At 54.0% G+C, this 15,155-nt stretch overlaps 1 protein-coding gene across 4 annotated transcripts; it reads right to left on the reverse strand.

The window, feature by feature from the left end:
* Positions 1 to 481: 481 nt before the first annotated feature.
* IMPDH2 (inosine monophosphate dehydrogenase 2) lies at positions 482 to 14,221 on the reverse strand. Of its 4 annotated transcripts, XM_030282952.4 has the most exons (15): positions 14,032 to 14,221; positions 13,895 to 13,943; positions 13,699 to 13,800; positions 13,433 to 13,507; positions 12,769 to 12,975; positions 8,369 to 8,456; positions 7,598 to 7,797; positions 6,451 to 6,541; positions 5,686 to 5,781; positions 4,314 to 4,385; positions 2,025 to 2,168; positions 1,693 to 1,837; positions 1,463 to 1,606; positions 1,006 to 1,089; positions 482 to 737 (listed from the first exon to the last, which is right to left on the reverse strand). In XM_030282952.4, exons 1-15 carry the CDS (start codon positions 14,127 to 14,129, stop codon positions 716 to 718), a joined length of 1,617 nt encoding a protein of 538 aa, XP_030138812.1. In that variant the 5' UTR covers positions 14,130 to 14,221; the 3' UTR covers positions 482 to 715. The 4 variants fall into 4 exon arrangements, with proteins under 4 accessions (XP_030138812.1, XP_002188184.1, XP_072790857.1 ...); XM_002188148.6 differs by lacking the exon at positions 4,314 to 4,385; XM_072934756.1 differs by lacking the exon at positions 12,769 to 12,975 and having other exon boundaries at positions 14,032 to 14,198.
* Positions 14,222 to 15,155: the final 934 nt, after the last annotated feature.

Genomic DNA, 15,155 nt, shown 5'->3' on the forward strand with positions numbered 1-15,155 from the left:
AAACTTGTGCCCCTCTCAATGCATTGCCCACCTTCCAGCAAACAATTGCTCTGTTGGAGCCTGGGCAGGTAATCCACAGTGAACAGCCCAAAGGGGTGCAGCCACTGAGCCTGGAGGTGTGGCAACTACAAGAGGTTTAGGGGAAGAATGCAGCGGTTGGACCAGGAATGGGGCCCTGCAGCATCCTGGCTGCTGGCATAGCTGGGTTTGGCAGCTGGCAGCAGGAGATAATGGCAATGTAAAACCATTCACTTTCTTACCCAGCAGTCCAGCCCTTGTTTTCTGCTCTCAGGAAGGATTTTTAAAGAAGCCACACAGTGTTACCCACTCAGCCCTATCTCAGGGCTCTCCCCTCCCTGTTGCCCTTCACATGGACACAGTTCCTTCTGGGATTATCAGCTGCCTCTGACAGTGTGGGAAACAAGGCACAGAGCCAAGGACAGAAAGCAAGGGAGGTAAATAAGGAAGAGGGGCTCCGGGCTGACACCAACTGCACATATTTTCATTTTTTTATTGTAAAACATGGCCAACACGTGCAAGGCTCCAGCCCAGGATCGTGGCTCCTGGGTGGAAGGCGGGCCCCGCGGGTGGTCAGAAAGCAGCCAAGGGACAGCAGGAGCTCCAGGCAGCCCAGAATAATGGCACTTCTGCGGCAAGAGCAGCTCCCGCGCAGAGCGGCGCAGGGCTGAGTGGCACAAGGACAGACACAGATCTCTCAGAAGAGGCGCTTCTCATACCTGCAAGGGAAGCAGCACCACGGAGCCCCTTTACTGACCCACCTCACTGAGAGCAGGGACAAACGTGCAGTATGGAACATATCCTGCCAGCCCAGGGAGGGGAACCCTCAGCACCCTGAAAGCCCACAGCTTGGCTCAGCTGTGTGGTGCCAGGGCAAGCCTATGAATGTCACACCAAGCCTAGGGCATGGCAGCTGAGGTACGGAGTGGCTGTTCCTCACCCCCAACACCCGCCCAGGGTGACAAGGATCCTGCCAGAAGCACTTACGAGTGGAGGCCATGCACCCCTCCTTCAACCTGAGCAGACGTTGTCCTCTTCTCAAATTTCAGCTCTCCCGAGTACATCATGGCTCTGAGGGGGAAGAACATCTATCACAAGCCAGGCAAGAGTCCAGGGAAGACAGTGCTCTGGCACATGCTCAGCTGGAACATCTGGGATGAGGGTCACTGGGTCCTCCAGCTGTGGCCAGAATGGTCTTTCCTGTGCTCTCAAGAACCAGACTGGGTAATGTAATCCCAACATTTTGAGCCCAGCCAGCTGAATATCCCACAAGAGACCACTCCTGTGTCCCTGGGGCTGGCAGATCCATGATGCAGTGCCCACTGGATGAGGGAAGAGAGCTACAGATCATCCAGAACACACCACAGCTTGAGTACAGCTGCACAGGGACTCCAGACAGCAGCACCATGGCCTAACCAGAGCACAGGCATGGGGAAGCACTCACCGGACTTGGGTCAGGCTCTTGGCACCAATATCCTGGCAGGAATGCTGGATCCCAGCAATTAGGTATGGAATGAATTTATGGATAGAGCCCTTGTCTTGCACTGCACCGGAGACCCCCTGGGCCACTTTAATTTTGTCCGTCTCACTGCACGAAAGCACAAATCAAGGGTTATTTGTGAAGCAGAGAAACCCCAAAAGCTTGATCTGCTGCCCCAAAGCACCATCTCTGACCTGAAATACCGATTCTGGCTGCCCAAGTTCTTGTCCATGGCATCTAGGGAGCCCATGCCGCGGTATTTCTTCAGCCTGATGCCATCCGAGAAGAAGTACTCGCCTGGGGCCTCCGTGGTGGCAGCCAGGAGAGAGCCCATCATCACTGCCACGAGATATCACCAGGAACAGCACATCAGCAGCAGTGGCAGTACTGCAAAATCCCTCAGGGTTCCTGGGCACAGCACTGGCTGCAGTCCCCATCCCCCAGCCACCTGCAGGCACAGGCCCTCACACCCAGTGTGATGCCATATGGAAACACCTCCTGGGAGATTCCCTACAGCGGTGCTCACCTGTGGAGGCCCCAAGTGCCAGGGCCTTGGCGATGTGCCCAACCGTCTGGATCCCTCCGTCGGCGATGACAGGGACGCCGAAGCGCCGCGCGTACTCGGACACCTTGTACACCGCCGTGGCCTGGGGGCGGCCGCACGCCAGCACTGCGGGACACAGCACAGGCTCAGCCCCCGCAGCAGCACCTCCCCGTCCCAGCAGGCTCGTGCAGGCTCCCAGCACACACATGCTCCAGCACTCAGAACGCACAAATCCCCGGATGCTCCTTCCCTAGGCTGAATCCAAGAGAAGCAGATGCCTGGGAGATGCCTGCTGAGACGTCCTCACAGCCCTTGGCTCCAAAAAGCTGTGAGTGACCTCGGGACTGGGGTCTTTGATTGGATGCCTGGGATCAGATGAGACTCGTGGGTCAATCCTTGTGCACAGCAGACATGTGGGGAGCTTGGGAAGGAAATAAAGCAAACTCCAAAAGCCCCTCTCCAAAGCATCCCCGGCCTGTAGCCATGTCCCACTGCTAGCTCTCTCCTGGAGCTGCCAGACCCCTTGTCCATGTACCCAGCATCTGTATGATGTGCCTCTTGAATGGAAAGGCAGTTGGCTGGGAGAGAGAGCTCATATGCCTGTATATGCTATAGATATAAATATATCTATACATACAGGTCTGCATATACACACAAACACACATGCAGCAGTGGAAAAGGAAACAGGCAGAATGGTATGTTAATAATTTATGTTCCTGCCCTGCAATGTAGCAAGGGTTCCATCAAGTTTAGCTGCCCCATGAGGAGAGAGTTATTAACTTTGGATGTACTTGTTCTTCGCAGTCGGGAGCAGTTAAAAAGCTTCCCATTATGTGAGGAAAACCAGCACAAGGCAGGTCTTGTAACATGTTTGTCAGCCATAGGCATGCAAGAACACTGAGATAAGCTTCTCTCAGGGAGATGTCCCTTCCCCACCATAACTGGAAGCCTTTTCTTCAGTCATGGTTAGTCCCATAAATTGGGTAAGATTAAGGCCATACAGTATTAGTACTTTGGAGTGTGAACTCCAGGTGTGGTTCAGCCTGCATGGCGGCAGTGCTGGCAGCATGTCCCTGGCAGAGGCCAGGAGGCTACAGTTTCTCTACTCCCAGCACTCAGCAGCAGCTGCTGAGGGAGGGCAGCCAGACTTCAGGCTGAGATTGTCACAGAACTAAATTTAATCAGACCCCAGCGTTCAGCTCAGCCAGCCAGGGAGAGGCTGCCAGTTTTGTTACCAAGGCCCTTAAAGAGATGGTCTTGCAGTTCTGCACTGCTGAAGGCCACAGTACAGCTGAAAAACGCTGCAGTGGAAGAGCTCAGAAATGTTGTTTCTGTGGAGCGAAATACCCATTTCTGAAAGGTTTTGAGTCCAGGGTCTATGGGAGTGTGTCAGACAGTGCAGGGCCTGCAGAAACCTCTCAAGCACAACCACAGAGACCAGCCCTTTGAAGGCACAGCTTGGCGCAGGGCCCCTGGGAGCATCGTGCCTCTCCGAGTGTCCCAGTGCCACAGCCCCGGAGCGCAGCTTCCCAAGCAGGTTCTGAGCACACACACACGTCACACCATCAGGGTAAGGGTTTGTCCCTTTTAGGGTATTGGCAAAGGGTGGCCCTACAAAATCATCTGCTAGAGAAAACCTTCCAGGATCTGCAGGAGTAAACCTCTTCCTTTGAGGTGTGTCAGAACGAGGAGAAAGGACAAAGCCCAAGGCTTGCCTTGCAGGGGCTGCTTGGTCATCAGAGCAGAGAACACTGCACCCTGTGCTGGGCAGGCAAAAGCCCCTTCTCTCCACAAGACTTGGTGGGGAAAAGATGGACACAGCTGCCAAGGTGGCCATGTGCAGTGAAGTCCCTCTGTAACTCAGGGGAGCCAGCTCCATGGGATGCTTGGCCAGTGCACAACTTCCCCAGAAGTAGGGCTGCATTTTGAGCCCAATCAAGAAGTGCTCAGGGATCACCTCCCAGTACTGGATCAGCAGGAGCATGCCTGGCTAGGGATCCAGAAGGTGTAGTCAGGCTCCTAACTGGATTTTGGAGTGGAGAGAGGGCAGGCCTGAGTTCCCTCAGCTTGGACAGTTCAGATTCTGCTTTACGAAATCAGAAAGGCTTCTCAGAATTCATTTCAGATTCAAAACCAGTATCCAAAGCCACAAAACCCCAAGTGCATCTACAGCTAAATTATTCTCAAACAAGCAGTAGGGCCATGTGCAGCCAAATCAGGGTCCTGCTTCAAGACACATAATTAGGGTTGGGAACAGGGCAAGTGACTTACTATAGGTGCCCGTGACAGTAGAAGGGCATTTGGGGCTGTGGGACTTTAGGTCTGGAGGGATCTTTGGAGCAGCTAAATAAAAACAAACACACACATTTTAGAGACAGAAGAACAGCAGCAGAACAAAGGACCCCAGAAGTGACCTGCTACTGGGCAGAGCATACGGTGTGGGACAGAGCTGACTTTGCTGACCCTTCCTACCCCGAGCCAAGCCAGAGGCCAGATCCAAGGCAGCCAGGCCCGGCTGTGCACAGCGCATGCTTGCCCTACCCCAGCAGCCACCCAGAGAGGTGACCCCTACCCCAAAAACCCAGAGTTCTTGCCCATAACAGGACCAAAAACCTGGGGAGCTGCAGGCAAGAGTTCTGCAACCACATCTCTGAAATGCCACATTCTACCTCTGCTCTACACCTTCACTAAAATCAGCACCCAACTCCAATCCCAGGGCAGCTGGAGGAACCCCAGGGACATTCACCACTCTGCAGATCAGAGCATGCCTTTGCCTCAGAGCCAGGGTAGGACATGTGTGTCCTGGCTCTGCTCTGGCTATGGAAGTGTTAGCCCAAGGATATTCCTCCCTCCTTAGAAAGCTGACCTGAGGCAGACTGCCCTGACTGGGAACCCCCTGCAGCCAGGCAAAGCAGGAACACAGCACAGGTCCAGGGCTGCTCACAGGCTCCATGCTGGAAAGGGCAGAGCTAACACAGCTCCTACAGCCAAGCAGCTGCTCACTTGCTGCCTCCTGTGGCACAGACCAAGGACCAAAGCAGCAAGGGGCTGTGCTCACGGACTGCAGCACTTTGCTGAACCACCACTCTGTGCCCTACCTAAGGTCCAACACAGTCTGTCCTCAAGGCAGACTTCCTTCAGGCCCTGGGGGATGCCTCTCTTGCTTTTTAGCTAAGGGTGGCACAGCCTCTGCCCCACACGAGCTCTGTCTAACAGCAGAGACAGAAGCAAAAAATCCCATTTTGGCCTGGAAATTGCAAAGGCATCAAGCCCAGATCAATACTCAAGCATCACGCACACTGCTGCCAGAGGGAAAGGGAGCACGGACAGCCCAGGGCACTTCACCCATCAGCACTGGGGATCCACTAAGCCTCTCTCCCTGCAGAGCCATCAGCTCCCCCCAGGCAAAGCCACCATCTGCCACACCGGCTCTACTCAGTCTCGGTCAGTCCTGGGAAATGCCTTTGCTGCTGCTGCCACCCCAAAGGTTGGAAGTCCTGGACAAAGGGGGTGAAAGAGGTCTTCCTGATGGACACTGCCCTCACAAGGGGAGAATTCCATCCCAGCCATGCTGCTTTTCAGCAGGGAATTTCTACTAAGCAGGTGTCTTCAGCCTATTTAGGAGGTGGCCGATCTCTCTCACCTTCCTGTGTGATGCAGATGGAGCCACTGCCCATCCCGACCCTCAGGGCATCAACCCCCGCATCAATGAGGTTCTTGGCCTGAGCCGCAGTCACCACTGTGGGGAGCAAAAACCGGTTTGAAAACAGACCAGCACATTTGCAAACAACACTTCTCTACCCTGGAGGTTCCCCATGGCTGCCAACACCCCCACCCAGGGCAACAGCCTGTGCCAGAGCCAGGCCTGTCTGGGAGGAGCAGTGAGTTTCTGCTCCAGCTGCCACAGTGGGTGAGGTGACACTGCCCCTTTAGGCAATTCTGCAACGCACTTCTACCCAAAGGCTGAGGCAGCAGAAGTCATGGCATGATCCCAGGCACTCTCTGGGCCACAGGAGGTAGGGAGGCCAGAGTACAGGGTAACAGCAGCATCAGGTAAAGACAACAACCACTGGGCTCTGCTGTCAACAGGCAGGGAAAATTGCCACTAGATTTCCACATCAAGCAATATTCATTATTAAGCAAAATTTTAAACTGGTGTGTAAAATAAGCTAATATATAATGTGCTACGGAGGACTGTAACATGCTGTGCAGCAGAACAAAGGTTTCTAAGTATCTGCAGCAGTAAGGTACAGTCCTGTGTCTACAGTGGTCTTGCTCCATTCCACAAGTCAGAGGAAACAAATTGAAGCTCATAATTTAGCAAGATGACTGTTTCATTCCCATCCCTGCAGCTCCCTCTATGTCTAATAAACAAATGTCATTTAAAGAGTCTTCAACACACGCCTACCGTTTCCTCCAATAACTTGTAGGTTGGGATATTTCTCCTTAATGTATTTTATCATATTGATCTGGAAGATGGAATTCCCCTGAGAGGAATCCTGCAACAGAAAGAACATCAGTTTCAACCAGAATTTTTTCAGATTGCAAATGCAGCTTCAGAAAAGTTTCAGATTTTTCTGCTTGCTGGGGTCTCTGTGAAGCTGAGTAACTGGCAAAATGACTCCCCAAACTGGGCACAGAACTCCAGGAGAAGCTGCTGCCAAGACAGGAATGTACTTCCCCGCACAAGGGAAGTATGTTGTAAAGACTTCAGTATGGTAAAGACTTCGGTAATGTCCTTCAGGTTTAATCCTGTAGCTTCTACAGAAGGCAACAAGCAGAACATCTGGCTGTGGATAAGAACCATCTGGCTCTATCAGCAGGACACTGTCAACCATGCCTCAAACTACAGGTGAAATGGAGAATGTTCCTTGTGAAACCCAGCAGGGCTGGTGGGGGATGCACCTCCCTGCTGTGCAGCTCAAATACCAGATGTGGAGCACTGAGCACTCAGTCCCTGCCAATCTCTGTGACCCAGTCAAATGATGTTTGTTAAACATTTCCCACTGCACAGCCATGCCCTCAGAGCACAGCAGACTCACAGTATCACAATCAATGAGAAAATACAGCAAATACAGGCAGTGACAACCTGTGCCTGAAAGTTTACAGGCCAGAAAGGGAGACCAGCAGAGCAGCTCTGCGCTCACTGACCACTCCTGAACATCAGTAAGAGTGTCACTAACAAACACCAAAGGGATGAAGGGAAACTAATAAGAAGCCAACTATTCAAAACTAGTCAGGAACATCAGAGAGGCTGGTGGCAGAGTGGAAGGGGTATTTTTAGAAGATTTTGTATTAACTGACATTGTTTCTCTTCACAGCCTTCAGGGTTTCAATGCACCCTACAAACTCCTTCAGGTCACATGAGTCTCCAGGGAAGAGGAACCCCTCCAATCTGAGGACTCTAACTTGAACAAGACTGAGAGGTCAACAGACTGCCACATTCTAACACAGAAAGGCCTGTGACAAGGACAGTGACATTCATGCAGCCTGAGAACTCAGCCTCCAGTGTCCCAGGCTGACACAATGGCCACGGCTGCCCCGTGGGTGCTCACCAGCACGACGGCATCCACGCCAGCCTGCACCAGCAGGTCCAGCCGGTACTTGTCATCCTCGTGGGTCCCGATAGCGGCACCACAGAGCAGCTGCTTCTTGGAGTCCTTAGAAGCCAGAGGGTAGTCCCTGTTCTTCTTGAGATCAGTGCGGGCAATGATAGCCACCAGCTCGTCGTCTTCATTCACAATTGGCAGCTTGCCTGGAAACAGACAGAAAGAACATTACTGCAGATTTCTGCAAGAGACAGACATTAGCTCAGAGCAGGGCAACAGGCAGGCAAAAACTTCTACAAGATGGAGACTCAGGTGTGTTACCAAATCTTGCTTGGCCATGGATGCCAGCAGCCCTGGCTTGAGAAACAGAGAAAGGAGTTTGTAGGACTGGAGAAGGACTCAGTATTTTTACATCAACCATTGAAAATGTGTGCATTTTTAAATAATTAGATGCACAACGCCCTATTAAAAGTCAAACTACTAAACCCTAAGACAGCTGAACTGAGCACTGAAATGCAAAGGCCAGGCCAGAAAATGAAAGACGTGTGGCTAGACAGCTGAACACTGGGCTGCCAAGAATCCCTCAGCTCCAAATAACCAAACACATTTGAGATGAAGGCACGTGAACTCTGTACCCCAGCAGAGGGCTGTGGGCACTGTGTTCACCGTTGTCTCCCATGTTTCACCCACACAGGGACTGTGTGCCCACATTCACCCACTGCTGCCCGGCCCAGCACTTCCACAGCTCTCCCTCATGCCACAAAGGGTCACAGGTACCTTTTTTACTCCTTTGCAGAATTTCATTTGCTTCTTTCAACATTACGCCAGCTGGGGCCACAACAAGATCCTCCCGCTTTGTCATAATCTGGTGGGTGGGAGAAGATAAAAAGTCACAAGAACTCCTTCACACTGATCTGAAAATACCAAACCCCCTGCCCACGTGAAAAGCTCCGCAGCGGCCGTGCAGGAGTGCTGCACAAAGAGCCCCCAGCACAGCAACACAGAAACACACAGGAAAACCTCCAGTGCGCTGTCCCCATGCGGGCACTGCCACAGGCCCCAAGGCCATCACTGCACTGAAAAGAGGAGAGGCAGAAAGCCTCAGGAAGAAAGTGAAAGCACCTGGAAACAAGGGACAACTCTCAGATGATCCTTATTTGGGCTATCACCCTAACAGCTCTCCCTTTCATTGGAGCACATGCAAATAAGGGCTGGAGACACCTTTGGAGTCTCATGCTGTTCTGGCAGAAATGCACCCTCAATCTTGTTTTCAGGCAGCATCTCCAGTGCATAGGCCCTGGAAGGGCTCTGCCCAGAATAACTCACTGCTGCTGGTAAGGTCAGTGGAGCACAGGAGTTGCATCAATGCAAACATGCACACCCATACTCACCCTGACAAACAAGGACCAAAACACGGCAGAAAGCAAAGGGCAGTGCTGGACACTGGGGAACATCTGACCTGGTATGGTAGATGTTTTCATCACTTTCATCTCAACAGTGGTGTCCCACTGGGAGAGCAGCTCCGAGAGATCATGAAATCTCCATCACTGGAGATTTAGACACAGCCCCACAAAACCTCCTCCAGCTCAACCTGCCTTGAGCAGGTGGCTTGACAAGAGACCTCCCAGTCTCTTTCCAACCACAGCATTCTGTGGTCATCAAGTCCCCCATGGAGCAAGACCACTATAGACACAGGCCAAAGGTTATTTGGGAAGGGTGGGCAAAGCTAAAAGGGAACATTCTCTAACCCTTCAGGAAGGTAGATCAGCTGCACACAAAGAAGGAACGTTTTAGTTATTTCTATCATGAGAACAGATATTTTGCATCAGAAAGAGGCTGACCATGCCTGCATCTACCCAAAATGCTGTGACAGAACCCACATCTCAAGATAAGCCTGAGGCATCACAGACATATCACAGAATCACTGGGTTGGAAGAGACTTTCAAGATCATCGAGTCCAGCCCATGCCTTAATATGTCAATTAAACTGTGGCACTGAGTGCCACATCCAGTCTTTTTTTAAACACACCCAGAGATGCTGAGTCCACCACCTCCCCAGGCAGACCACTCCAGTGCTTTATCACTCTTTCTGTAAAAAACTTCTTCCTAATATCCAAGGTGTATTTATTTCCCTTGGCACAGCTTAAGACTGTGTCCTCTGTCACTTGCTGCCTGGAGAAAGAGATCAACTCCACCTAACTAAAACCACCTTTCAGAAAGTTTTAGAGTGATAAGGTCACCTCCAAGTCTCATTTTTTCCAGGCTAAACAGCCCTAGTTCCCTCAGTCGTTCCTCACAGGGTTTGTATTCCCAGCCCCTCACCAGCCTCGATGCCTCCTCTGGACGCGCTTGAGCATCTCCATGTCCTTCCCAAACTGAGGGGCCAGAACTGGATACAGCACACGAGGTGTGCCCTCACCAGTGTTGAGTACAGGAGAGGAATGACCTCCCTGCTCCTGCTGGCCACACTATTCCTGATACAGGCCAGGATGGCCCCCAGGGCACACTGCTGGCTCATGCTCAGCCGCTGCTGACCAGTGCCCCCAGGTCCCTTTCTGCCTGGGCCCTGTCCAGGCACACCGTCCCCAGCCTATAATGCTGCAGGGCGTTATTGTGGCCAAAATGCAGGACTGGGCACTTGGACTTATTAAACTTCATCCTACTGGACTCTGTCCATCCCTTCAACCATTCCAGGAGTCTCTGCAGAGCCATCCTACCTTCCAACAGATCGACACTCCAACAGCTCCCAGTTTAGTGTCATCTGCAAATTTACTAATGAAAGACTCAATCCCCTCATCCATGTCATCAACAGAGACATTGAACAGAACTGGCCCCAGCACAGAGCCCTGAGGGACACCACTGGTGCCTGTCCCCAGCTGGGTGCAGCACTGGGCCAGCCATCAGCCAGTTCTGAGCCCAGCACAGAGCGCTCCTGGCCCAGCCGTGGGCTGCAGCTTCTCCAGGGGTGTGCTGTGGGAGACAGGGCCAAAGGCCTTGCTGGAGCCCAAACAGACACATCCACAGCCTGCCCCGCATCCACCAGGAGGTCACCTGGTCATGGAAGGAGACCAGGTTGGTCAAACACAACCTACCCCTCCTGAACCCCTGCTGGCTGGCTCTGACACCCTGGACATCCTGTAAGTGCTGTGTGATGACACTCAGTGTAAACTGTTCCCTGACCTTACCGGGTACTGAGGTCAGGCTAACAGGTCTGTAATTACCAGGATCCTCCTTCCCACCCTTTTTGTGATCGATGCGACATTGGCCAGCTTCCAGTCATCAGGAACCTCACCAGTGAGCCAGGACTGTTGCCAAATGATGGACAATGGCTTCACAGCCTCATCTGCCAGCTCCCTCATCACCCTGGGGTGGATCCCATCTGGTCCCACGGATTTATGAACATCCAAGCAGCTCAGCAGTTCTCTGACTGCCTCCTCCTGAATAATAGGGGCCCATTCTTCTCCCTGACACATCTACCAACCCAGGAGGACACTTGTCCTGAGGACAAGCCGTCTTCCAACTAAAGACTGAGGCAAAGGAGGCATTAAGCACTTCCACCTTCTCCTCATCTGCAGTTATTAAGTTCTAAGTGAGGCTTGACCTCTCTAATTTTTTCCTACATGCCCTACCAACCCCCTTAAATACTTCCTGAGAGACCTGACCCTCTTTCCAAAGCTGAAACATCCTTTTTTTATTCCTAAGTTCCTTCAAAATCTTACTGCCCATCCAGGCTGGACGTTTGCCTCATGGACGCATCTTTCAACACAGGGACAGTCTGTTCCTGTGCCCTCAAGATTTCTGGATTCCTCTGTTTTTAAGGGCTGCTTCCCAAGGAACTCTCTGAATAAGTCTCCTAAACAGGCCAAAGTCTGCCCTCTGTAAGTCCAGTGTAAAAGTCCTATTGATGTTCCTCCTCATTTCACCAAATTATTGAGGACTATAATTTCATGATCACTATGTCTCAAGCAGGCTCCAACCAGCCCATCTCCCACCAGCCATTCTCTATTTGCAAACAACAGATCTAACACAGTCCCTCCCCTGGTGCACTCACTCACCAGCTGTGACAAAAAGTTGTCCTCCATACACTCCAATAACTTCCTGGACTGCCTCTTTCCTGCTGTATAAAGCTCCCAGCAGATGTCTGGTAGGTTAAAGTCACCCACAAGAACAAGGGCTGGTGACACTTCCTAAGCCTGTGGGATTCATGTGCTTCCCATGCTACAGGAGACCTGTGTGTTTAAGTGGATGGCAACGAACAGCTCAGGAAAAGGACTGCTGGACTGCAAGTGGAGAGAAGATTGAGGAAACCATTTGTTTCCCTGGCCTTGCTTGGTGACAGGGACAAGCACCAGACACTGACAGTAGGAAGTTTCCTGCCCTGCAGTGCTGAATGACCCAAAGAAAGTATGAGGGAAGATTCTTATCTGGCTCCTCTGAATGGGCAGCATTGCTTCAAAAGGCCCATGTGCACTTTTACAACCTACTCCTAGTTTAAGGCTCTTGTATCACATATTTGTAGCTAATTTCAAACCAAAGAGGGATCAGCATGTGACACCAGGTTTGGTCAGCAAGAGCTAAAAATATTTGTGAGCCAAGAGCAAAGCGTGGCCAAGAGGCACTGGTGGTGTAACCTGACAGCAGCACAGGTCTCCAGTTACACAGCTCGTGTAACCGGAATCACAGAACGTTCTCCTGCGTGAGGGGAGTCTGACAGCAAAGCATTATGAAGGCCAGACTGCAAGTTCAGGGGGTTATTTGGAAGAGCAACTAATCCAGATGATGCATACAGGGAAAGGCAGCCCAGAAAAGGGAGCTCAGCACTTGGAGGGTTTCTGGGCAGAGCACAGCTGCTGCAAAGCTGGCCAGTGCCAACATGTGGGACCACAGCAGACCACGAACACTGGCAATCAATTAGTGAAGGGGTGAGTTTCCACCGCACCAAAAGATAACCCCCATGACTCACATAAAACTGCATGGACTGCACTGCACAAGAGTACAAATGAGCAAGACACTCAACCCTGGAAATACACTCACAGACAGATCTGCAGACCTAAGCTGGAGCCGCTCCCTCCCACTGGCAGAACACCCTCACAGCCACACACTCACCCTTATCCTTACCACAACCCACATGGCTTCCTAACATAGTGTTCACATCCATCAGGTGTGAGCACTTCTCACCTCACCGAGGGGCAGGTCATGCTCTGACTCTTTCAGGAAATCAATATCTCTGGACGAGATGATCCCAACCAGCTTGCCCCCCATCTTCCCATTGTCCGTGATGGGAATCCCACAAAATCCATGACGAGCTTTTGCTTCAAACACATCTCGCACTCGGTCATTGGGGCTCAGCACCACGGGGTCTGTGATGAATCCTTGCTCGTATTTCTGAAAGGAAGCAGATCCAGCAGCCAGGCTGAGTGGCACTGCCAGGCCAGAGCGGAGTGAAGCACGTGCCTGCAGGTTACTGCAGCCACGCACACGGGTCTGCCATTACCCAGCCTAGCCACATGCTCACCAACAGGACGACTCTCAAACCAGAAACAAGGCTCACCCAAATAATGTTAAAATCAAAGAGCCTCCTGGCTAACCTCCTCCCTGAAATGATGGGAAATATTCCCACACCAGGAGTACTCAAGTCCCAGGCTGACCATAGACAGTGCCTGGCACATAACAAGAGGGCTGTGCCTGCAAACCCTGGCAGCACTACAGCTCTGAAACACGAAGATCGGGCACACGTCAGCAATCTCCCCACACAGCTCATTCAGCGAGGCCAGACCCGCTGCCCACCTCCAGAGAGGCCCCCGTGGCAGCACGGCTCGGTGCCGCCGCTCCAGCCACTCACCTTCACCTTCCGCACCTCGTTGGCCTGGAACTCCGGGGTGCAGTTGTGGTGGATGAACCCAATCCCGCCGGTCAGCTGGGGACACAAAGGCGGCCGTGAGTCAGCGCGGACACCGCAGCGGGCGGCTGCAGCAGCGGGGCCGGCACCGATGGAGCACCGATGGGGCTGCGGGGAGCCCGGGCCGGCCCCGCGGAGCTCCGGCAGCGCTCCCTGCCCCGCCAGCCCGGCGAGGGCGGCACAGGGACCCGCCCGCGGGGCGCACTCACCGCCATGGCGATGGCCATGCTGGCCTCGGTGACCGTGTCCATGGGCGAGGAGACCAGCGGGGTCTTCAGGGTGATTCTCTTGGTCAGCGCCGAGGTCAGGTCCTGGCGGGGAGGCAGGCGGCGGCGGCGGGTGAGCGGCGGCACCGGCGCAACCCCCGGCCCGGCCCCGGCCCGCTCCCCCGCCCCGGGCACTCACCACCTGGTCCGCCGTGAAGTCGATGTACCCCGGGAGGATGAGGAAATCGCTGCGGGGTAACGAGGGGAGACGCGTCAGTGACCGCGGCGACCCCGCGCCCCACGTCCCGGTCCCACCCCCGTGCCGGCCGCACTCACTTGTAGGTGAGCCCATCGCCGCAGCTGAAGAGCTGCTGCGCCGTCAGCCCGTCGTCGGGCACGTAGCCGGTGCCGCCGCTGATCAGGTAGTCCGCCATGGCCCCGCCGCGTGCCCGCCCCGCCGCACCGAGCGCACGCGCGCGCCGACGGCCGCCGGGAGGCGCCCGCTGTGCCCGCCCCGCCGCGGCGTGCGCAGAGCGGCTGCGGCAGCCGGCACCACAGCGCCCCCTGGCGCCGCGGAGGGCCCCGAGCGCAGCGCAGCCCCCGCCCTGCCCTGCGCTGCGTCAGCCCGCGGCGGCGACACACCGGGCCCGGTGCCGGTGTGCTGCCGCCGGCACTGCCGCCCGAGCAGCTTCTCAGCCCGGTGCCGGTGTGCTGCCGCCCGAGCAGCTTCTCAGCCCGGTGCCGGTGTGCTGCCGCCGGCACTGCCGCCTGAGCAGCCTCTCAGCACCGAGCCCGCCGCGTGTCTTCAGCCCGGTGACATCGGGTCATCGTGGCTGTTCTGAGCTCAGGCCCGTGTACCGGCAACAGGCGACAGGAGAGAGCTGAACTCCAGCGCAGCCCAATAGGCCCTGCGTGCCAGGCTCTGGCTTGGCTGGCACCAGCCTGTGGCACCAGTACAGTGTGATACCTGCTAGAAGACCACCTAAAAAAGCCCAGCTACGGGTGACATGGTGACATACACAGAGAGACACTGTGGGTTGGCAGCTAAGTCCAACACCAGGTACTCCCACAGCTTCAGAAGACAAGAATGGGCTTATTGGGCCAGTGGTGAATGCAGAGCTGGGACAAACCAGCAGAATCCAAACAATTTTGTAAATCAAAGGGAGGAAGGATGAAAGTCAAGAGGCAGCAGCAAGGCCAGTCTTGCACCTCGAGGGGGATGAGAGGCAGTGGTCTCACCAGAGAGGATCCAAGGTGATCCCAGCTAGGCATTAGCCCCCTCTTCCCAAAGCCACCAGGCCAGGTGTGAAACAAGCAGTGTGAAGAGGATAGCTGCACACTGGGGATGGGGGTGTAGCACCTTCAGATCTGTACCACAGACTGGGGCTGGAGGGAGGATTTTGGAAAAGAGCAGTAGCAGGAGGACTGTGCCCAGAGCAGCAGAACAGGCACAAACACAG

This window comes from Taeniopygia guttata, chromosome 12, assembly GCF_048771995.1.
Source record: "Taeniopygia guttata chromosome 12, bTaeGut7.mat, whole genome shotgun sequence".
In the NCBI taxonomy this organism is placed as follows: domain Eukaryota; kingdom Metazoa; phylum Chordata; class Aves; order Passeriformes; family Estrildidae; genus Taeniopygia; species Taeniopygia guttata.